This window comes from Pseudophryne corroboree, chromosome 1 (genome assembly GCF_028390025.1).
Source record: "Pseudophryne corroboree isolate aPseCor3 chromosome 1, aPseCor3.hap2, whole genome shotgun sequence".
Lineage (NCBI taxonomy): Eukaryota > Metazoa > Chordata > Amphibia > Anura > Myobatrachidae > Pseudophryne > Pseudophryne corroboree.
In genome coordinates this window covers 303,049,311-303,071,847 of record NC_086444.1, presented here as the reverse complement: position 1 = coordinate 303,071,847, position 22,537 = coordinate 303,049,311, and the positions used below count along the sequence as shown (strand labels likewise).

Genomic DNA, 22,537 nt, shown 5'->3' with positions numbered 1-22,537 from the left:
GGATCTGTCTGTTGGCCTGAATGCCCAGCAAGAGTCTCCATTTAAACCTCTTGAGTCGGTGGACCTTTAATGGCTCACAGCCAAGGTCTTGTTTTTACTGGCTATTGCGGGTATCGGACTTAGGCGCTTTGTCCTGTTGTCCACGCTTTCAGATATTTCATCGTGACTGGGCAGTTCTAAGAGTTCGCCCAGGTCATTTAAGGTGGTGTCATCTTTTCACCTTAACCAAGAGATTGTGGTTCTGGCCTTTATCTCTTCTGATTTGTCCTCCAAAGACCGGTCTTTGGATGTGGTAAGGGCTCCCCGTATATACAGTATGTGGAGAGGACTGCCTCTATCAGGAGGTCAGATTCCCTTTTCGTCTTGTTTGGTTTTCACAAACGTGGCTGGACTGCGAATAAGCAAACCTTGGCCAGATGGATTAGAATGGTGATTGCACAAGCTTATGCGCATGCTGAACTCCAAGCTCCTGCTGCTATTAAAGCCCATTCTACTCAGTCTGTTGGACCTTCTTGGGCAGCCCACCGTGGCGCATCCGCAGAACAATTGTGCAAGGTCGCTACTTTGTCCTCAGTGAACACGTTCATTAGGTTCTATGCCTTTGATACTTTTGCCTCCCAGGATGCTTCCTTTGGGACTGCCTTTGATACTTCCGCCTCCCAGGATGCTTCCTTTGGACGCCAGGTTCTCATACTCGCTAAGGTGCGTCCCCTCCCTTGAGGAACTGCTTTAGGACATCCCGGATGTTTCCCTCTGGAACACAATGTACCCTGCTGCAGAAAAGGAGAGTTATGGTAGACTTACCATGGTTAACTCTCTTTCTGCGAGGTACATTGGGTTCCACAGGGCGCCCACTCTGACGTACCTAGCTTCTATGGGTTTGCATGGCATTAGCCGCTGGTCCCTTCTCCAGTCGTGAGAATGTGGTTCTATGTGACTAACATCTGCATTCTCTCTTGCCTGCTCCTGCATTTGACTGGTTAACAAAACTGAACTCCAGTGCCTGGAGGCAGGGTTTATAGAGGAGGCCCCCATGCATCCTGGGACACCCTAAAGCAGTGGTCTCCAACCTTAATTGCGGTGTGAGCTACTTTCGGAAAATAAAACCTCTGAAAGAGCTACCCCCAATGCGCGCGCATTCCTGTGAAAGTGGGTGTGGCCTCACAACTACAAGTATTGCCCACCCATGTAGTGCCAGATACACAAATAATGCCCCCCAGCATTGCAAGATACACAAATAATGCCCCCCAGCAATGCCAGATACTGTGCCCCTACCAGTGCCAGATACAGTGCCCCTTCCAGTGCCAGATACAATGCCCCCCACAGTTCCAGATACAATGGCCCCACAGTGCCAGATACAATGCCCACCACAGTGTCAGATACAGAGCCACCCCGCAGTGCTCACCGCTGCTGGATTCGTATACTCCCGCAGTGCCTCTGGAGCTGCTCCTGTATGACGAACAGAAGGGGAGGACTCTGAAAGCAGCGCCGCCGCGGTGAGGGGCGGGTGACGGGCATTTGAAATATGGCGCCGGTAAGTGAGCCAATCAAAGCTCCCGATCCGACAGCCAATCAGATGCCGCCACTGCCGGTGCGCGAACTCTGATAGGCCGACGGCCGGCACCATAGTAAAAATGAAGGGAGGAGTGGCAGTGACTTGCCAAGCCCTTCCGCTCTGCGAGCTACCGAAAAAAATACGGAGAGCTACCGGTAGCTCGCGAGCGACGAGTTGGTGATCACTGGCCTAAAGCTTTAGCCTGTTGGTGCCTCTAGATCTAGATCCACTCTACTCCCTGATGTTTCCCTGTGGAACCCAATGTTCCTCGCAGAAAGAGAGTTAACCATGGTAAGTCTACCATATCTCTTCTTTTTTGCCGTTTGAACTTATTCTTTTTTCCATTGCCTTCAAATATTTTTATGCTGTAGTCCATGGAAACAAACTGTTAACATATATTTTATTTTGCAGTATGAAGACCTGATGGAGAACTTCAAAAGTCTTCATAAAGAGTGCGAGCAACTAAAATCATCTGGGTTTTCAACAGCAGAGATTAGGCGGGTAATGTCTGCGTCATGTATTGATAATCTTTTTCTTTTTCTTTTAAATTATGGACATAGAGAACATGGTCGTAATGTTGAAATCAGCATGTCAACATGTTTGCAGTGTTGGCATTGACCACAGCGACCTGCAATTCATGAGGCATTGTATATTTGGGAGTTGTCATAATATTTGGTTAAAGAAACTAAAAAAACATGTTTATAAAATGTTAGAAATTTTGAGAGCCTCAAGTGTATGGTCATAGATTAAAGTGTGCTTAATTGTGCAATGATCTGATGTATATTTGGTAAAAATACAACTTGCTGCATAATTGAGAGTATGGTGTCATCTGCATCCTATTACCGGTCATCAGGTTGGAGCCATAACCTCTGTGCCAGTAAGCTGCAGTAGAAGAGGCGCCAAACATCCTTGCCTTGTGTCATTGTGTTGCTTATTATTTTATTTGGTTTTTATTAAGTATTAGGCAGTCAAAAAGGCTTGTATATACAGTAAGTGAGTATATAAGTGAGTGTGCCTTGCAGCTACCTGAGAGACGATGGTATGAAAAAGACAAGGAAAGTAATTGGAATAAATAAAATTAAATGACTGTAAAGAAGGGATAAAGTAATGCACATTGCTGCAGCGTTGCCTACCCTCCCTCATTCTGCAGGAGACTCCCTGAAATAGCAGCAATCTCCCTGAATAGACCAGCAATCTCCCTGATTTTACTATACCCCTGTTATATAGCTATTACATTCTTGGGAAAAAGATCAATTAGAGATATATACATTCTAATGGGATCATCAGCGCCATTTCCCTGTATTTGTTATAAGGCACAATGATCACTATGGCTACATTCATTTTAAATAAGGTTTCTCATGGCCACTTACAGTATATGTGCATACAGTATACTAACTTTGGGGCTCATTTACATTTGGATGTAAGTCATTTTCATGACACGCCTCTCAGATGTAGCAGTACACGTCCGCGCTTATAGGTGTTCATTTCACAATCTCCCTGAAATGCTTTTTCAAAAGTAGGCAAGTATGCATTGATGTAAGCAGCAAGCCCATGGGCTGCAAGGAAGGGGGGAGGTGACAAGGCCAGGACCTGCAAGGGAGGTAACCACACCACCCAGCGGGTCACAGTAATTGCGTGCTCCCTCTGGTAGGAAGCCTATAGACTGCAAGCTTTCTACACCACTTGTTGCTTACAGAGCTGGTGATTTGCTGGCCATGCAGATCCCATGTAAATCACTGTGTCGTTGTTTCATATTTTGCTAAATAAATAACTAAATTGTCAGTTTAAGTGAAAGAACCACGGAATAATATGTAGTATGAAAAAAACTGACGTTTATTTGTATAGTGTTCAAAACCGGAGGGACGCGGTTTTGAACACTGGCAGACGTCTGTGTTTGCGGACGTCTCCTGCTGCACAGGACGGAGGAGGTTAGCGGGGAGTCCGGGGATATTTAATTTTACCTTCACCCTGCTCACCTCATCCCACCACTGTCCAGATTGGGGTACCCCACAGCGATACTGTGACCAACTGTGAAATTCAACATTCCTGCTAATCCAGAAATATTATTTTATACGGTGATACCGGATAGTACAAAACGACAGTAAGGTGGAAAAGAGGTGGGACGCCACACTCTGCTCACACCAGACATTTTGGGACTTAGACATATTTTTTCCAATTTTTTCATTTCCACTTCCTATTTTTCATTTTTATATTACATTTTTTTATCATTATTTTTTTATTTTATATAATTTTTTTATTTTTTATTTTTCTTTATCATCATTCTTTGCCTAACTTCATGATTATCACTATAATTTTTTTCATGTATTTGGGTAAATGAAAATTTTGACCCTATACTATTTATATACAAATAAACGTCAGTTTTTTTCATACTACATATTATTCCGTGGTTCTTTCACTTAAACTGACAATTTATTTTGCAAGCAGGCGCAGTTGTGTAAATCCTGTTTGAACTTTAATTACTGGAGGTTTCTGGGTTTAACCTCTCACACGTACTGCTGCCACCCCAGTATTACTTATATAAGTAGAGCGTTGGTCACATTTACAAATAAATAAATAACTAACATCAGTGTGGGCAATGTTTACAGCACCATAATGTACTGTACATGCTGAACAGTTTCTTCTCTTAGAATATAACTCCTTTAGAACAAGATACAGTACGTGTTGTACGTATAATTATATTTCTGTTTGCAGGACATCAGCGCAATGGAAGAGGAAAAGGATCAGCTAATGAAGAGAGTTGAACGTCTTAAAAAAAGGGTGAGGATACATCTGATACTGTAACATTTCAATGTCAAGCCTATTGGCTGGGGGAATGCAAACATGGATTAGGACCAGCTTGTTGCTGTTTCAATAAGGGAGGTGAAAATGCAACTGACGGAAAGGGAATCTCCTTAGGCCAAAGGCCAAAGCTTTTAAAGATCTTGACTCCAATACCTTGCTGTCAGCTGCTAGGAGTAATTGACATGAAGAGGAAATGCTTAGAGGAACTTGTATTACACATGATACTGCCTACTTATTTTCTTAAGAATTTAACAGCAACTTGCACCACTTGATCATTTACTGTAGGTGGAGACAGTTCAGAATCATCAACGGATGCTTGAAATAGCAAGTCTGCTGCGAGTTGAGAAAGAAAGAGCTGACTCTCTGGCTCTACAGAAGCAGGAGCAAAGAAATCAGGTAGCCTACCACTATGTTGTTGTTGTTGTTGTTGTTAAGTGCAATAAAAAGACACAAAACATAAACCAAAGCTGCCATACAGCTCAATCAGAAATAGAATTCTGTCCAAAGACATTTTCTAAACTGCACTTCATCTTGATAATTAGTAGTGCAATAGTAAATCACATTACAATTGGAGCAAAATGTATCATCCGATCCGATAGTTTCATTTGGAATGCTTCTGTTCTGATTAACCGTTATTAAATGTATCAAATCAAGGGGGTGATTCCGTGTTGATCATAGACATGCGTGGGGACGCCCAGCACAGGGCTATCCCGCCCCACATGTCAGTGCGGACACCCCCCCCCCCCCCTCCCTGCAGAAGTGCAAAAGCATCGTACAGCGGCGATGCTTTTGCACTTTAGGAGTAGCTCCCGGCCAGTGCAGCTTTAGCGTGCTGGCTGGGAGCTACTCATCGCTCCCCAGGCCGCACCGACAGCGCATGACGTTACGCAGCCGCTGCAGACCGCCCCCTGCGCGGTCCGGCCCGCCCCTCGCTCGGTCTGGCCACACCTGTGTTGGCCATACCGCGCCCGCGAAACGGCGGAAAACGCTGCCGTTCCGCACACCCCCCTCCCCTCTCAGCGACCGCCTCTGCCTGATTGACCGTAGCGCAGCGACAGACTTCGGCCATCTGGCATGCACCGACACACTCCGGCGCATGTGCAGTTCTGACCCAATTGCACCACTACGATAAACTGCAGCATGCGATCGGGTCAGAATGACCCCCCCCCCCAAGTGCATTGATATAAAGATTTGAAAATAACCTCTGTGCATAGAGTAATGCATGTCCAAAATGATAAGATTCTAAAAGCCTAAGAGAACATCCTGCAAACGGCCAATATTCTGGTACAAACAGAATAAAATGTTAGATCATTCAAGTAAGAAATTACATTATTATTATTATTATTATTATTATTATATTTTCTCTAACGTCCTAGAGGATGCTGGGACTCCGTAAGGACCATGGGGAATAGACGGGCTCCGCAGGAGACATGGGCACTTTAAGAAAGACTTTAGACTCTGGGTGTGCACTGGCTCCTCCCTCTATGCCCCTCCTCCAGACCTCAGTTTTAGACTGTGCCCAGAGGAAGATAGGTGCACTGCAGGGAGCTCTCCTGAGTTTCCTGCTAAGAAAGCATTTTGTTAGGTTTTTTTCTTATTTTCAGGGAGCTCTGCTGGCAACAGACTCCCTGCATCGAGGGACTGAGGAGAGAGGAGCAGACCTACTTAAATGATAGGCTCTGCTTCTCGGCTACTGGACACCATTAACTCCAGAGGGAGTGGAACACAGGTTCGTCCTGGGCGTTCATCCCAGAGCCGCGCCGCCGTTCTCCTCACAGAGCCGGAAGAAACGAAGAAAGAAGACTACTGAGGCGGCAGAAGCCCTCAGGTGCTTCACTAAGGTAACGCACAGCACTGCAGCTGTGCGTCATTGCTCCCATACACCTCACACACTCCGGTCACTGTAAGGGTGCAGGGGGCAGGGGGGGCGCCCTGGGCAGCAATAGAATACCTCTCCTATGGCAAATGACTATATACATGTACAGGTGGGCACTGTACATGTATATAAAAGAGCCCCCGCCATATTTTATTAAGTTTGAGCGGGACAGAAGGCCGCCGCCGAGGGGGCGGGGCTTCTCCCTCAGCACTCACCAGCGCCATTTTCTCTCCACAGCACCGCTGAGAGGAAGCTCCCCGGACTCTCCCCTGTTTGATACACGGTGAAAGAGGGTTTTAAAGTAGAGGGGGGGCACATAATTGGCGATTATACATTACAGCAGTGCTACTGGATAAACATTCTGTGTTTTTCTCCGGGGTCATATAGCGCTGGGGTGTGTGCTGGCATACTCTCTCTCTGTCTCTCCAAGGGGCCTAAAGGGGAACCTGTCTTCAGAAAAGAGTTTCCCTGTGTGTGTGGAGTGTGTCGGTACGCGTGTGTCGACATGTTTGACGATGAAGGCTCGCCTAAGGAGGAGGGGGAGTGCATGATTGTCAGGTCGCCGTCGGCAACGCCGACACCGGACTGGATGGATATGTGGAATGTCTTGAATGCTAATGTAAATTTATTGCATAAGAGATTAGACAAGACTGAGGCTAGGGATCAGTCAGGTAGTCAGACCATGCCTGTCCCACCGGGACCTTCTGGGTCTCAGAAACGCACATTATCCCAGATCACTGACACAGATACCGACACGGATTCAGATTCCAGTGTCGACTATGAGGTTGCAAAATTACAGCCAAAAGTGGCAAAAGGTATTCGTTACATGATCACTGCTATTAAAGAGGTTTTGCATATTACTGAGAAACCCCCTGTCCCTGACACGAGGGTACACATGTATAAAGAGAAAAAGCCTGAGATCTCCTTTCCGTCCTCATTTGAGCTAAGCGAATTGTGCGAAAAGGCTTGGGAATCTCCAGACAGGAGACTACAAGTTCCCAAAAGGATTCTTATGGCGTATCCCTTCCCACAAAAGGACAGGATACGATGGGAATCTTCACCTAAAGTAGACAAGGCGTTGACACGCTTATCCACGAAGGTGGCACTGTCTTTCCAGGATACTGCTACCCTCAAGGATCCTGCGGATCGTAAGCAGGAAGTTATCATGAAGTACATTTACACACATTCTGGTACTATTGTTAGGCCGGCTATGGCATCGGCCTGGGTTTGTAGTGCTGTCGCAGCATGGACAGATTCCTTGTCTACGGAGATTGAGACCCTAGATAAGGATACCATTCTAATGACCCTAGAGCATATCAAGGATGCTGCGTTATATATGAGGGATGCTCAAAGAGACATTTGTTTACTAAGCTCCAGAATAAATGCTATGTCTATTTCTGCTAGGCGACTCTTTTGGACCCGACAGTGGACGGGGGATGCCGACTCAAAGCGGCATATGGAGTCGTTGCCTTACAAGGGGGAGGAGTTGTTTGGAGAAGGCCTCTCGGACCTTGTCTCTACTGCTACGGCTGGTAAATCAAATTTTTTTACCTTATGTTCCTCCACGACATACTAAGAAGGAACCTCATTACCAAATGCAGTCCTTTCGTTCAAATAAAAGCAAAAAGGTACGGGGATCGTCCTTTCTTGCCAGAGGTAAAGGCAAGGGAAAAAAGCTGCACACAGCTAGTTCCCAGGAGCAGAAGTCCCCCCCTACATCTGCAAAATCCACCGCATGATGCTGGGACTCCCCTGGGGGGGCCAGATCAAGTGGGGGCACGTCTTCGATTTTTCAGCCACGTCTGGGTTCACTCACAGGTGGATCCCTGGGCAATAGAGATTGTTTCTCAGGGATACAGGCTGGAATTCGAAGAGATGCCTCCTCGCCGGTTTTTCAAATCGGCTCTGCCAGCTTCTCCGTCAGAAAGGGAGTTAGTGTTAACTGCAATTCAAAAATTGTACCTGCAACAGGTGATAGTCAAGGTTCCTCTTCTCCAGCAAGGAAAGGGGTATTACTCAACCCTGTTTGTGGTTCCGAAACCAGACGGTTCGGTCAGACCCATTTTGAATCTGAAATCCCTGAACCTGTACTTGAAAAAGTTCAAGTTCAAGATGGAATCGCTCAGAGCGGTCATCGCCAGCCTGGAGGGGGGGGATTGGATGGTTTCCCTGGACATAAAGGATGCTTACCTTCATGTTCCGATTTTTCTTCCTCACCAGGCGTTCCTGAGATTTGCGGTACAGGACTGTCATTACCAATTTCAGACGTTGCCGTTTGGGCTTTCCACGGCCCCGAGAATTTTCACCAAGGTAATGGCGGAAATGATGGTGCTCCTGCGCAAGCAGGGTGTTACAATTATCCCATACTTGGACGATCTCCTCATAAAGGCGAGATCTCGAGAGAAGTTACTGGACAGCGTGTCACTGTCAGTGAGGACGTTGCAACAGCATGGCTGGATTCTCAATATTCCAAAGTCCCAGCTGGTTCCTACAACGCGAAAATTTTGTCTTAACGGCGCAAAAATATCAAAGAGTCTTACATAAAGAATGAGAATGTGGAGTTTTCTGTGTTCCTAAAAATCCCGTAATTCTTATATCCTTAAGTTCTTGTGAATCGATTTCCTTAACTCAAGCAGAGAGAAAAAGAGATCATGGTGCAGATCCACTTGTAGGGGATTAAAGGAATTTATTATACACAGGGAACTCACAATTTAACAGATTAAAACAAACATGTAACCACTGTGAAGTGGTAAAAGCAGGGTGTTGTCGTCACTGGTGTTCAAAGTTACCCTCCTCAGATGGACTCAGGGCTGCACTGTAGGTTCCGGATACCATATGAGTGCAGTAGGTAGCTAAGATGTCCCAGATCAGGTCACACTCCGTTCCAAAATCACCAGCTCAACGCGTTTCGGACTGCTATGGTCCTTCGTCAGGAGCGAAGGACCATAGCAGTCCGAAACGCGTTGAGCTGGTGATTTTGGAACGGAGTGTGACCTGATCTGGGACATCTTAGCTACCTACTGCACTCATATGGTATCCGGAACCTACAGTGCAGCCCTGAGTCCATCTGAGGAGGGTAACTTTGACCACCAGTGACGACAACACCCTGCTTTTACCACTTCACAGTGGTTACATGTTTGTTTTAATCTGTTAAATTGTGAGTTCCCTGTGTATAATAAATTCCTTTAATCCCCTACAAGTGGATCTGCACCATGATCTCTTTTTCTCTCTGCTTGAGTTAAGGAAATCGATTCACAAGAACTTAAGGATATAAGAATTACGGGATTTTTAGGAACACAGAAAACTCCACATTCTCATTCTTTATGTAAGACTCTTTGATATTTTTGCGCCGTTAAGACAAAATTTTCGTTTTGTTTAATTACTCTGGAATTGTTTGTGAAGGTTCCTCTTGTCTTACTGGCTGCATTAGATCATTGGCAGCGCATTGAATCACTTATTCTCTTTTGCATATATCTGGTTCCTACAACGCGTCTGACCTTTTTGGGCCTTATTCTGGACACAGAACAGAAAAAGTTTTTTCTTCCGATGGAAAAGGCTCAGGAGCTCATAGCTCTGGTCAGGAACCTATTAAAGCCAAAAAAGGTTTCAGTGCTTCACTGCACCCGTGTCCTGGGGAAGATGGTGGCATCGTACGAGGCCATCCCCTTTGGCAGGTTCTATGCGAGGACTTTTCAATGGGACCTAGTGGACAAATGGTCCGGGTCTCATTTACAAATGCATCAAAGGATCACCCTGTCTCCCAGAGCCAGGATATCTCTCCTGTGGTGGCTGCACAGTGCTCACCTCCTGGAAGGCCGCAGGTTCGGCATTCAGGACTGGATGCTGGTGACCATGGACGCGAGCCTCCGAGGTTGGGGAGCAGTCACACAGGGAAGAAATTTCCAAGGACTTTGGTCAAGTCAAGAGACTTGTCTTCACATCAACATCCTGGAACTAAGGGCCATATACAACGCCCTGCGTCAAGCGGAGATCTTACTTCGCAATCGACCAGTTCTGATCCAGTCAGACAACATCACCGCAGTAGCTCATGTAAACCGCCAAGGCGGCACAAGGAGCAGAGTGGCAATGGCGGAAGCCACCAGAATTCTTCGCTGGGCGGAGAATCATGTAAGCGCTCTGTCAGCAGTGTTCATTCCGGGAGTGGACAACTGGGAAGCAGACTTCCTCAGCAGACACGATCTGCATCCGGGAGAGTGGGGACTTCATCAGGAAGTCTTCGCGCACATTGCAAGTCGGTGGGGACTACCCCATATAGGCATGATGGCATCCCGTCTCAACAAAAAGCAACAAAGGTATTGCGCCAGGTCAAGAGACCCTCAGGCGGTAGCTGTGGACGCCCTATTGACACCGTGGGTGTTCCAGTCGGTATATGTGTTTCCTCCTCTTCCTCTCATACCCAAGGTGTTGAGGATAATAAGACAAAGAGGAGTGAGAACAATTCTCATTGTTCCAGATTGGCCACGAAGGACCTGGTATCCGGATCTGCAAGAAATGCTCACAGAAGATCCGTGGCCTCTTCCTCTAAGGCAGGACCTGTCACAACAAGGTCCTTGTCTGTTCCAAGACTTACCGCGGCTGCGTTTGACGGCATGGCGGTTGAACGCCGGATCCTAGCGGAAAAAGGTATTCCGGATGAGGTCATTCCTACGCTAATAAAGGCTAGGAAGGACGTGATGTCTAAACATTATCACCGAATATGGCGACAATATATTTCTTGGTGTGAGGCCAGGAATGCTCCTACGGAAGAATACCATCTAGGCCGTTTTCTTCACTTCCTACGAACTGGAGTGTATTTGGGCCTAAAGTTAGGCTCCAGTAAAGTTCAGATTTCGGCCTTATCCATTTTCTTTCAAAAGGAATTGGCCTCGTTACCTGAAGTACAGACTTTTGTGAAGGGAGTACTGCATATTCAGCCTCCTTTTGTACCTCCGGTGGCGCCTTGGGACCTTAACGTGGTGTTAAGTTTCCTTAAGTCACATTGGTTTGAACCACTTAAAACAGTGGAGTTGAAATTTCTCATTTGGAAGGTGGTCATGTTGTTAGCCTTGGCTTTGGCTAGGTGAGTTTCGGAATTGGCGGCTTTATCACATAAAAGCCCCTATCTGGTTTTCCATATGGATAGAGCGGAGTTGCGGACCCGTCCTCAATTCCTACCTAAGGTGGTCTCATCCTTTCATATGAACCAACCTATTGTCATGCCTGTGGCTACACGTGACTTGGAGGATTGCCAGTCCCTTGATGTGGTCAGGGCTTTGAAAATTTACGTGGCCAGAACGGCTAGGATCAGAAAAACTGAAGCACTGTTTGTCCTGTATGCAGCCAACAAGGTTGGCGGACCTGCTTCAAAGCAGACTATTGCTCGCTGGATCTGTAACACGATTCAGCAGGTGCATTCTACGGCAGGATTGCCGTTACCGAAATCGGTTAAGGCCCATTCCACTAGGAAGGTGGGCTCGTCTTGGGCGGCTGCCTGAGGGGTCTCGGCACTACAGCTGTGCCGAGCTGCTACTTGGTCGGGGTCAAACACTTTTGCAAAGTTCTATAAGTTTGATACCCTGGCTGAGGAGGACTACCTGTTTGCTCAATCGGTGCTGCAGAGTCATCCGCACTCTCCTGCCCGTTTGGGAGCTTTGGTATAATCCCCATGGTCCTTACGGAGTCCGAGCATCCTCTAGGACGTTAGAGAAAATAAGATTTTACACTTACCGGTAAATCTATTTCTCGTAGTCCGTAGAGGATGCTGGGCGCCCATCCCAAGTGCGGACTTCTTCTGCAAGACTTGTAAATAGTTATTGCTTACATAAGGGTTATATTATAGTTCATCGGTTTGGACCGAAACGATGTTGTTTGTTCATACTGTTAACTGGGTAGTTTATCACAGGTTATACGGTGTGATTGGTGTGGCTGGTATGAATCTTGCCATTGGATTAACAAAATTCCTTTCCTCGTACTGTCCATCTCCTCTGGGCACAGTTTCTCTAACTGAGGTCTGGAGGAGGTGCATAGAGGGAGGAGCCAGTGCACACCCAGAGTCTAAAGTCTTTCTTAAAGTGCCCATGTCTCCTGTGGAGCCCGTCTATTCCCCATGGTCCTTACGGAGTCCCAGCATCCTCTACGGACTACGAGAAATAGATTTATCGGTAAGTGTAAAATCTTTTTTTTTTTACATACTAGTTTACTTCATGATAGAAGTACTGTACAAATATATTTATTTTCTTTTGAAGCTATTTAGTGCAGAACAGAAACTGCAAAGAGCACAACATCAGTTGAAAAATATGCGTCATGCTGCAGCCGATGCAAAGCCAGAAGGTAAATTAAACTACTGAAGATATTAGAAGTGTAGTCTAGGTAAATGTTTATGTAGGATACACTAGTAATTTATTTTCAGTTTCAAAATCTATATATAACTGTGATTGTGACTGACAAATTTTATTCAGTTGACCAGTTTCAAGATTGGGCAATACTGATGGTGTAATGGTTAACATTACTGCCTCACAGCACTTAGGTTGTGGGTTTGATTACCCACATAACTGTGTGGAGTTTGTATATTCTCCCCCTGCTTGTGTGAGTTTTCTCCAGGTTCTCGGGTTTCCTCCCACAATCTAAAAATATACTGGTATGTTAATTGGCTCCCAACAAAATTGAACCCTTGTGTGTATGTTTGTGCGTTTACAAGTGGCAAGGAAGGGATGTAGTTATGTGACCGGCGGGGTCACCATACCACCTTCCATATCCCGCCCGCTCCGAATCCCGACAGTCTGCATGCCGACTAGCAGGGTCTGTTCCCACTCGCGGGCTTTCACGACACCCATAGAGTGGGAATAGAACGTGTGGCGAGTGCAGACCCCCCTACGGTATTCTGCGGCCGGGATCCCGGCCGCCGGTAAGCCATACCTAACCCGCAGGGAACATAGATTGCAAACTCTCAGCTGGGGCAGAGACTGATGTGAATGGCCAAATATTCTCTGTAAATCGCTGCAGAATATGTGTGCGCTATATAAGTGACTGGTAATAAAGAAAATAAATAATATGGACAATAAGTAGTGTAATAAATATTAGTAAGTTTATTCTTGTTATTGAGAACTCTGAAAAGTGACATTGTCCTTTTTAAGTGTCCTTGATCTAAAATATAGAATTGAAACAACATACACAGTGTTTCCTTATATAGGGGAATTCTATATAAAGGAAACAATGTACCTTTTTAATGATTGACATGGTAATTGCAATTGCCCAAATCTAGTACATGCAAATCCACTACTTTTTAAGAACACCAAATCTGCAGACATAGGGGGTCATTCCGAGTTGATCGCTCACTGCCGATTTTCGCTGCGCAGCGATCATGTGAAAAAAATGGCATTTCTGTGCATGCGTATGCCCCACAATGCGCACGCGTGACGTACGGGTACAAAGCTCTTTGTGTTTGTGCTCAGGTTCTAGTGAACTTTTCCTTCGCACTGGCGCCGCAAGAGGATTGACAGGAAGGGGGCGTTACTGGGTGTCAACTGACCGTTTTCAGGGAGTGTTTGCAAAAATGCAGGCGTGTCTGAAAAAACGCAGGCGTGGCTGGGTGTTCGTTGGGCTGACGTCAAATCCGGACAGAAATAGGCTGAGGTGATTGGAAGCGCTGAGTAGGTTCAGAGCTACCCAGAAACTGCACAAACTGTTTTTGCAGAGCTCGGCTGCACAAGCGTTCTCACTTCTGCTAAGCTAAAATACACTCCCCAGTGGGCAGCGGCATAGCGTTTGCACAGCTGCTAAAACTAGCGAGTGTTCAACTCAGAATGACCCCCATAACAAACTCCCATTAGTGCTCCGTTTCTGCTAAGAACCTGATTCAGAGTAGTATGTGTAACCCGATGGTTTACATACTAACAGATTGTGGGGGAACTGCACATGGCAAGGACCCATTCTGCGCATGTGCAGATCCAGTCTAGCGTGATTGCTCGCAGTCCCCCGTTAGCCACAGCATTGGGGGGCAGAGTGGACGTGATGATAGGGACCTTTCTACAATACAGGGTGTCGCTCCCATTTTGTAGGAGTGCCAAGGGCAGGTTCTGCGCATTTGGACGCAGATGCCCTACCAGAGGGGTTCTGACAGCCAGTCTGAGTAAGCTAAGGCTTCTGCAGATGGGCGAGGGCTGCAACCATCGTGAGTAATGGTCGCAATGGGGATCTGATACTGCACCTTAGGACGCAGCACTCAGATCGCAGATGCTGGCAAGAGGCATCTTTTCCTACCGACACCTCCTGCAGCATTAGCCGTACATCTCTGAATCAGGCCCTGAAGTTTGTAAACTGGTGAAATCTAGTAAAAAAAAAAAAATTCTCATACTTCCTAGAGGATGCTGGGGTCCACTTCATGACCATGGGGTATAGACTGTTCCGCAGGAGCCATGGGCACTCTTTAGACTTTTCAATGGGTGTGAACTGGCTCCTCCCTCTATGCCCCTCCTCCAGACCTCAGTTTTAGAAATGTGCCCAGGCAGACTGGATGCACTCTTAGGAGCTCTACTGAGTTTCTCTGAAAAGACTTATGGCCCTCATTCCGAGTTGTTCGCTCGGTATTTTTCATCGCATCGCAGTGAAAATCCGCTTAGTACGCATGCGCAATGTTCGCACTGCGACTGCGCCAAGTAACTTTACTATGAAGATAGTATTTTTACTCACGGCTTTTTCTTCGCTCCGGCGATCGTAATGTGATTGACAGGAAATGGGTGTTACTGGGCGGAAACACGGCGTTTCAGGGGCGTGTGGCTGAAAACGCTACCGTTTCCGGAAAAAACGCAGGAGTGGCCGGGGAAACGGTGGGAGTGCCTGGGCAAACGCTGGGTGTGTTTGTGACGTCAACCAGGAACGACAAGCACTGAACTGATCGCACAGGCAGAGTAAGTCTGGAGCTACTCTGAAACTGCTAAGTAGTTAGTAATCGCAATATTGCGAATACATCGGTCGCAATTTTAAGAAGCTAAGATTCACTCCCAGTAGGCGGCGGCTTAGCGTGTGTAACTCTGCTAAATTCGCCTTGTGACCGATCAACTCGGAATGAGGGCCTATGTTAGGTTTTTTATTTTCAGGGAGAACTGCTGGCAACAGACTCCCTGCTTCGTGGGACTGAGGGGGCAGAAGTAGGAACCAACTTCCTAAAGAGTTTCATGGCTCTGCTTCTGGCTGACAGGACACCATTAGCTCCTGAAGGGTACTGAACGCTAGCCGTGCCTAGATGCTCACTCCCACAGCATGCCGTCACCCCCCTCACAGAGCCAGAAGTCAGAAGACAGGTTAGTGTTAGAAGACTGATCTTCAATCAAGAAAGTGACAGCTAAAGGTACCGCGCGGCTGGTGGGAGCGCAGCGCGCCATGTTGCCCAGACATACACAGGCACTGCAGGGCGCGGGGGGGGGCCCTGGGCAGCATTAAACCTATGGAAACTGGCATAAATAAGGGGCATAAGTTTCTGAGGCACAGTCCTACCCCCGCCAGTATAAAAAATGACCTCATAAAAGCGGAGAAACCCACCATTAAAAAGTGGAGCTTCCTCCTCAGTCAGCCAGCACACTGCTCAGCGCCATTTTCTCTCTCTCCTCAGGCTGCAGAGACAACGCTGGTCCTTTTCCACTACTGAACAAGTATCAGGGTGCAGAACAGGGGGGGCCACAGTGAATTTGGTGCTATATAATTGTGTGATTAACATTATAAAAGCGCTGAATGGGTTGTGCACTGGCAAAATCCTATCTGTGTCCCTCTGACAGATTTTACTGTGGGTCTGTCCCCTATAAATCCCGGAGTGTCTGTGGTGTGGTTCTGCACGTGTGTGACATGTCTGTGGCAGGGAACTCTGTGGAGACATGTTAGGGACACAGAGGTGTAATATGACACCAAGAGCCTGACTGGGCGAAAGGTTACATGATAGTGTGAATCATAACAGTAAGAGGTTGGACTGAATCTCATAAAGAAAATGAAAATAATCTGTTTAAGATGTGATTTTTAATAGTTCTGCCTTTCATCCACAGGGACCTTTCTGGGTCACATACAAATTTGCACAAGTAGTACAAACTGATACCGACACGAACTCTGATTCCTGTGTCGACACTAGTGATTCCAGGGGAATAGGTCCTAAGTTAGCAAAAAAGCATTCAAAACATGTTTTAGCTATAAAGGAGGTGTTAGAAGTTACGAAGCCCCCTCTTTTACCACAAGGAGAGGGTTTACTTTAGTAAAGAAGTAATGTAATTTCTCTTACGTCCTAGAGGATGCTGGGGACTCCGTAAGGACCATGGGGTATAGACGGGCTCTGCAGGAGACATGGGCACTCTAAGACTTTAGATGGGTGTGAACTGGCTCCTCCCTCTATGCCCCTCCTCCAGACCTCAGTTAGATCCTGTGCCCAGAGGAGACTGGATGCAATGCAGGGGAGCTCTACTGAGTTTCTCTGAAAATACTTTTGTTAGGCTTTTTATTTTCAGGGAGCACTGTTGGCAACAGGCTCCCTGCTTCGTGGGACTGAGGGGAGAGAAGCAGACCCACTTTCCAGGACTGATGGGCTCTGCTTCTTAGGCTACTGGACACCATTAGCTCCAGAGGGTCGGAACACAGGTGTCGTCCTTGCTGTTCGTCCCAGAGCCGCGCCGCCGTCCTCCTCACAGAGCCGGAAGATAGAAGCCGGGTAAGTGTAAGAAGCAAGAAGACTTCAAAGGCGGCAGAAGACTTTAGATCTTCATGAGGTACCGCGCAGCGGTCGCGCTGCGTGCCAATGCCTCCACAACACACACAGGCACAGCACGGGTGCAGGGCGCAGGGGGGGGCGCCCTGGGCAGCAATTTTCACTTCAGATAAGTCTGGCACAGTTATATAGATACTGCAGAGGCAGTATATAATAAATCCCCTGCCAGTTTAAAGGAAAAAAGCGGGACCGAAGCCCGCCATCGAGGGGGCGGAGCTTGATCCTCCAGCACTAACCAGCAAGCTGCAGAGAAGCTGCTCCCGGACTCTCCCCTGCTGAACAAGTAACAGAGGGCAAAAACGAGGGGGGGGGGCACATTTATTTGGTGCTAAATTGTGTAGATATAGCGCTTTACAGGCTGGGACTTTGTTTCAGTATTTAGTGGCACTGGGTGTGTGCTGGCATACTCTCTCTCTGTCTCTCCAAAGGGCCTTATTGTGGGTCTGTCCCCATATTCAGATATCCCAGTATGTGGGGGGGTGTCGGTACGTGTGTGTCGACATGTCTGAAGCGGAAGGCTCGTCTAGGAGGGATGCAGAGCAGATGGTGGTGGTGTCTCCGTCGGCACAGCCGACACCTGATTGGTTGGACATGTGGAATGTTTTAAATGCTAACGTGACTTTACTACCTAACAGATTGGACAAAGCAGAGTCCAAGGACAGCGCAGGGAGTCAATCCATGGCTTTGGCTGTGTCACAAGACCCTTCAGGGTCCCATAAACGTCCCTTCTCCCAGATAGCAGACACTGATACCGACACGGATTCTGACTCCAGTGTCGACTATGATGATGCGAGGTTGCACCCAAGAGTGGCCAAGAGTATTCAATATATGATTATTGCAATAAAAGCACAGAGGACCCCTCTGTCCCGGACACGAGGGTCTACATGTTTAAGGAAAAGAAACCTGAGGTAACGTTTCCCCCATCTCATGAGCTGAACGCTTTATTTGAAAAGGCTTGGGAAACTCCAGACAAGAGACTGCAGGTTCCCAAGAGAATTATTATGGCGTATCCTTTCCCCTCAAAGGACAGGTTACGGTGGGAATCCTCGCCCACGGTGGACAAGGCCTTGACGCGCATGTCCAAAAAGGTGGCGCTACCGTCCCCGGACACGGGAAACTACCTTAAAATCAATTTATGCGACTACGGGAGCCCTGCTCAGACCTGCAGTAGCGTCGGCATGGGTGGGTAGCGCAATTGCAGCGTGGGCAGATAACTTGTCATTTGACATTGACACCTTAGATAAAGATAGTATTTTGTTGACCTTGGGTCACATTAAGGACGCAGCGTTATATATGAGAGAGGCTGCGAGAGATATTGGGCTGTTGGGTTCAAGAGCCAATGCCATGGCAGTTTCTGCTCGAAGGTCCCTGTGGACCTGTCAATGGACAGGTGATGCTGATTCAAAGAGACATATGGAGGCTTTGCCTTACAAAGGTGAAGTTTTAATTGGGAAGGGCCTCGCGGACCTGGTTTCCACAGCTACCGCGGGTAAGTCTTTTTTTTGCCTTATGTTCCCCCACAGCAAAAGAAAACACCTCAATACCAGATGCAGTCCTTTCGGTCGCATAAGTTCAGAAAGGGTCGGGGCTCTTCCTTCCTCGCCAGAGGTAGAGGTAGAGGGAAAAGAACACCAGCTACAGCTAGTTCCTAGGAACAAAAATCCTCCCCGGCCTCTACAAAATCCACCGCATGACGCTGGGGCTCCGCTGCGGGAGTCCGCACCGGTGGGGGCACGTCTTCGTCTCTTCAGCCACATCTGGGTTCAGTTGGATTTGGACCCTTGGGTGGTCGAAATTGTATCCCAAGGCTACAAACTGGAGTTCGGAGACGTGCCTCCACACCGATTTTTCAAATCGGCCTTGCCAGCTTCTCCCCCAGAGAGGGAAATAGTTTCAGCTGCCATACAAAAGATGTGTCAACAGCAGGTGATTATCAAGGTTCCCCTCGAACAACAGGGGAAAGGGTTTTATTCAACCCTATTTGTGGTCCCGAAGCCGGATGGCTCGGTCAGACCAATTCTGAATCTAAAATCCCTAAACCTATATTTGAAAAGGTTCAAATTCAAGATGGAATCTCTCAGGGCAGTGATCTCCAGCCTGGAAGGAGGGGATTTTATGGTGTCACTAGACATAAAGGATGCATACCTTCATTTCCCCATATATCCTCCTCATCAGGCGTACCTGAGATTCGCTGTACAGGATTGTCATTACCAGTTTCAGACGTTGCCGTTTGGGCTTTCCACGGCCCCGAGAATTTTCACCAAGGTAATGGCGGAAATGATGGTGCTCCTGCACAAGCAAGGAGTCACAATTTTCCCATACTTGGACGATCTCCTGATAAAGGCATGATCAAGGGATCAGTTACTAAAAAGCGTGTCTCTCTCCCTGAGAGTACTACAACAACACGGCTGGATTCTAAATCTACCAAAGTCGCAGTTGGTTCCGACAACTCGGCTGTCATTTTTGAGCATGGTTCTGGACACGGAAAAAAAGAGGGTTTTTCTCCCAATGGAAAAAGTACAGGAACTCCAGAGCATGGTCAAGGACCTGCTGAAACCAAAAAGAGTGTCAGTTCATCAATGCACTCGAGTATTGGGAAAGATGGTGGCGGCCTACGAGGCCATTCCGTTCGGCAGGTTCCATGCGAGGACTTTTCAGTGGGACCTTCTGGACAAGTGGTCATGGTCCCATCTACAGATGCATCGAAGGATAAGCCTGTCCCCCAGGGCCAGGGTCTCTCTCCTGTGGTGGCTCCAGAGTGCTCACCTTCTAGAGGGTCGCAGGTTCGGCATTCAAGATTGGGTTCTTGTGACTACGGACGCGAGCCTCCGAGGATGGGGAGCAGTCACACAAGGAAGAAATTTTCAGGGAATATGGTCAAGCCAGGAGGCTTGTCTACACATCAATGTGCTGGAATTAAGGGCCATATACAACGGCCTGCAACAGGCGGAGAGTCTTCTTCGCAACCTACCCGTTCTGATCCAATCAGACATTGTCACAGCCTTGGCGCATGTAAACTGCCAGGGCGGGACAAGGAGCAGAGCAACAATGGTAGAAGCCACCAGGATTCTTCGCTGGGCGGAAAATCATGTAAGCGCTCTGTCAGCGGTCTTCATTCCGGGAGTAGACAACTGGGAAGCAGACTTCCTCAGCAGACACGATCTCCATCCAGGAGAGTGGGGACTGCATCAAGAGGTCTTTGCAGAAGTAACAAGTCGTTGGGGACTTCCTCAAATAGACATGATGGCGTCACGCCTCAACAGAAAGCTTCGGACGTATTGTTCCAGGTCGAGGGACCATCAGGCAGTGGCGGTGGACGCCCTGGTGACACCGTGGGTGTTTCAGTCGGTCTATGTGTTCCCTCCACTTCTGCTTATCTCAAATTACTGAGAATCATAAGACGAACAAGAGGGCAGACAATACTCATTGTTCCAGATTGGCCTCGAAGGGCCTGGTATTCAGATCTTCAGGAAATGATCACAGAAGATCCGTGGCCTCTTCCTCTCAGGAAGGACCTGTTACAACAGGGGCCCTGTGTGTTCCAAGACTTACCTCGGTCACGTTTGACGGTATGGCGGTTGAACACCAAATCCTAGCTAGGAAGGGTATTCCAGGGGAAGTCATCCCTACTCTAATCAAAGCTAGGAAGGAGGTAACGGCGAAGCATTATCACCGTATCTGGAAGAAATATGTGTCTTGGTGTGAAGCCAAGAATGCTCCGATGGAAGATTTTCAGCTGTGTCGTTTTCTCCATTTTCTACAGACAGGAGTGGATATGGGCCTGAAGTTAGGCTCCATTAAGGTGCAGATTTCGGCCTTATCTATATTCTTTCAGAAGGAATTGGCTTGTCTCCCAGAAGCCCAGACTTTTGTAAAGGGAGTGCTGCACATCCAACCTCCTTTTGTGCCCCCAGTGGCACCGTGGGACCTTAACGTGGTGTTACAGTTCCTTAAATCACACTGGTTTAAACCTCTTCAAACAGTTGAATTAAAATTTCTCACTTGGAAGGTGGTCATGTTGTTGGCCTTGGCATCTGCGAGGCGGGTGTACGAATTGGCGGCTTTGTCTCACAAGAGCCCCTATCTGATTTTCCATGTGGATCGAGCGGAGTTGAGGACTCGTCCTCAATTTCTGCCTAAGGTGGTTTAGTCGTTTCATACAAACCAACCTATTGTGGTGCCTGTGGCTACGGGTGAAGTGGAGGATTCCAAGTCACTTGATGTAGTCAGGGCCTTAAAAATTTATGTAGCCAGGACGGCTCGGGTTAGGAAGACAGAGGCACTGTTTGTCCTGTATGCAGCCAACAAGGTTGGCGCTCCTGCTTCTAAGCAGACTATTGCCCGCTGGATCTGTAACACGATTCAGCAGGCTCATTCTACGGCTGGATTGGCGTTACCAAATTCAGTAAAGGCCCATTCCACTAGGAAGGTGGGCTCTTCTTGGGCGGCTGCCCGAGGCGTCTCGGTATTACAGCTTTGCCGAGCAGCTACTTGGTCGGGGTTCAAACACTTTTGCAAAATTCTACAAGTTTGATACCCTGGCAAAGGAGGACCTCATGTTTGCTCAATCGGTGCTACAGAGTCATCTGCACTCTCCCGCCCAGTCTGGAGCTTTGGTATAATCCCCATGGTCCTTACGGAGTCCCCAGCAATCCTCTAGGACGTAAGAGAAAATAAGATTTTAAACCTACCGGTAAATCTTTTTCTCCTAGTCCGTAGAGGATGCTGGGCGCCCGTCCCAGTGCGGACAAATTCTGCAAGGCTTGTATATAGTTTTTGCTTACATAAGGGTTATGTTACAGTTGAGATCAGTCTCTGGCTGATGCTGTTTTGTTCATACTGTTAACTGGTTTGGCATATACCATGTTGTACGGTGTGTATGGTGTGGGCTGGTATATATCTCGCCCTTAGATTAACAAAAATCCTTTCCTCGTACTGTCCGTCTCCTCTGGGCACAGTTCTATAACTGAGGTCTGGAGGATGGGCATAGAGGGAGGAGCCAGTTCACACCCATCTAAAGTTTTAGAGTGCCCATGTCTCCTGCGGAGCCCGTCTATACCCCATGGTCCTTACGGAGTCCCCAGCATCCTCTACGGACTAGGAGAAAAAGATTTACCGGTAGGTTTAAAATCTTATTTTTCCCTCCACCTCAGGTCTGATTTAACCTGAAAAGATATTTCTGATTCCCAAAAGGATATCAGGCAGCTTACCTTTTTCAAAAAAAGGTGGGAGTCACCCCGCATTTTAGGCAGGGCCCTGTCATAAAAGAGAAAAGGTGTTTCTCCCTGCACCTGGAATGGCTTCACTTAAGGAGCCGACAGACCGCAAGTGAGTGAGGTGATTTATTGATGTGGCCAATGGGACACTACTCAGGCCTACCATTGTCTGTGAGTGGGTGAGTAGTGCTATTGAAAAGTAGTCAAAAAACTTGTCATTAGACATTGACACAATAGATGGAGACGAGATACTCCTAACGTTAGGTCATATCAAAGACACTGCTGCGTACGTACTAGAATCCATGAAATATATTGGTTTCTTGGGATCAAGAACCGCTAACATGGCA

General features: G+C 47.4%; 1 protein-coding gene across 1 annotated transcript in view; it reads left to right on the top strand.

Annotated features, from left to right (window-relative positions):
* IFT81 (intraflagellar transport 81) overlaps positions 1 to 22,537 on the top strand; it is a 452,264-nt gene that overhangs the window by 216,933 nt on the left and 212,794 nt on the right. Inside the window, exons 5-8 of the mRNA XM_063964420.1 lie at positions 1,967 to 2,056; positions 4,268 to 4,333; positions 4,643 to 4,753; positions 12,479 to 12,563. Coding sequence (XP_063820490.1) covers positions 1,967 to 2,056; positions 4,268 to 4,333; positions 4,643 to 4,753; positions 12,479 to 12,563 — 352 coding nt within the window. The remainder of the gene's footprint in view (positions 1 to 1,966; positions 2,057 to 4,267; positions 4,334 to 4,642; positions 4,754 to 12,478; positions 12,564 to 22,537) is intronic.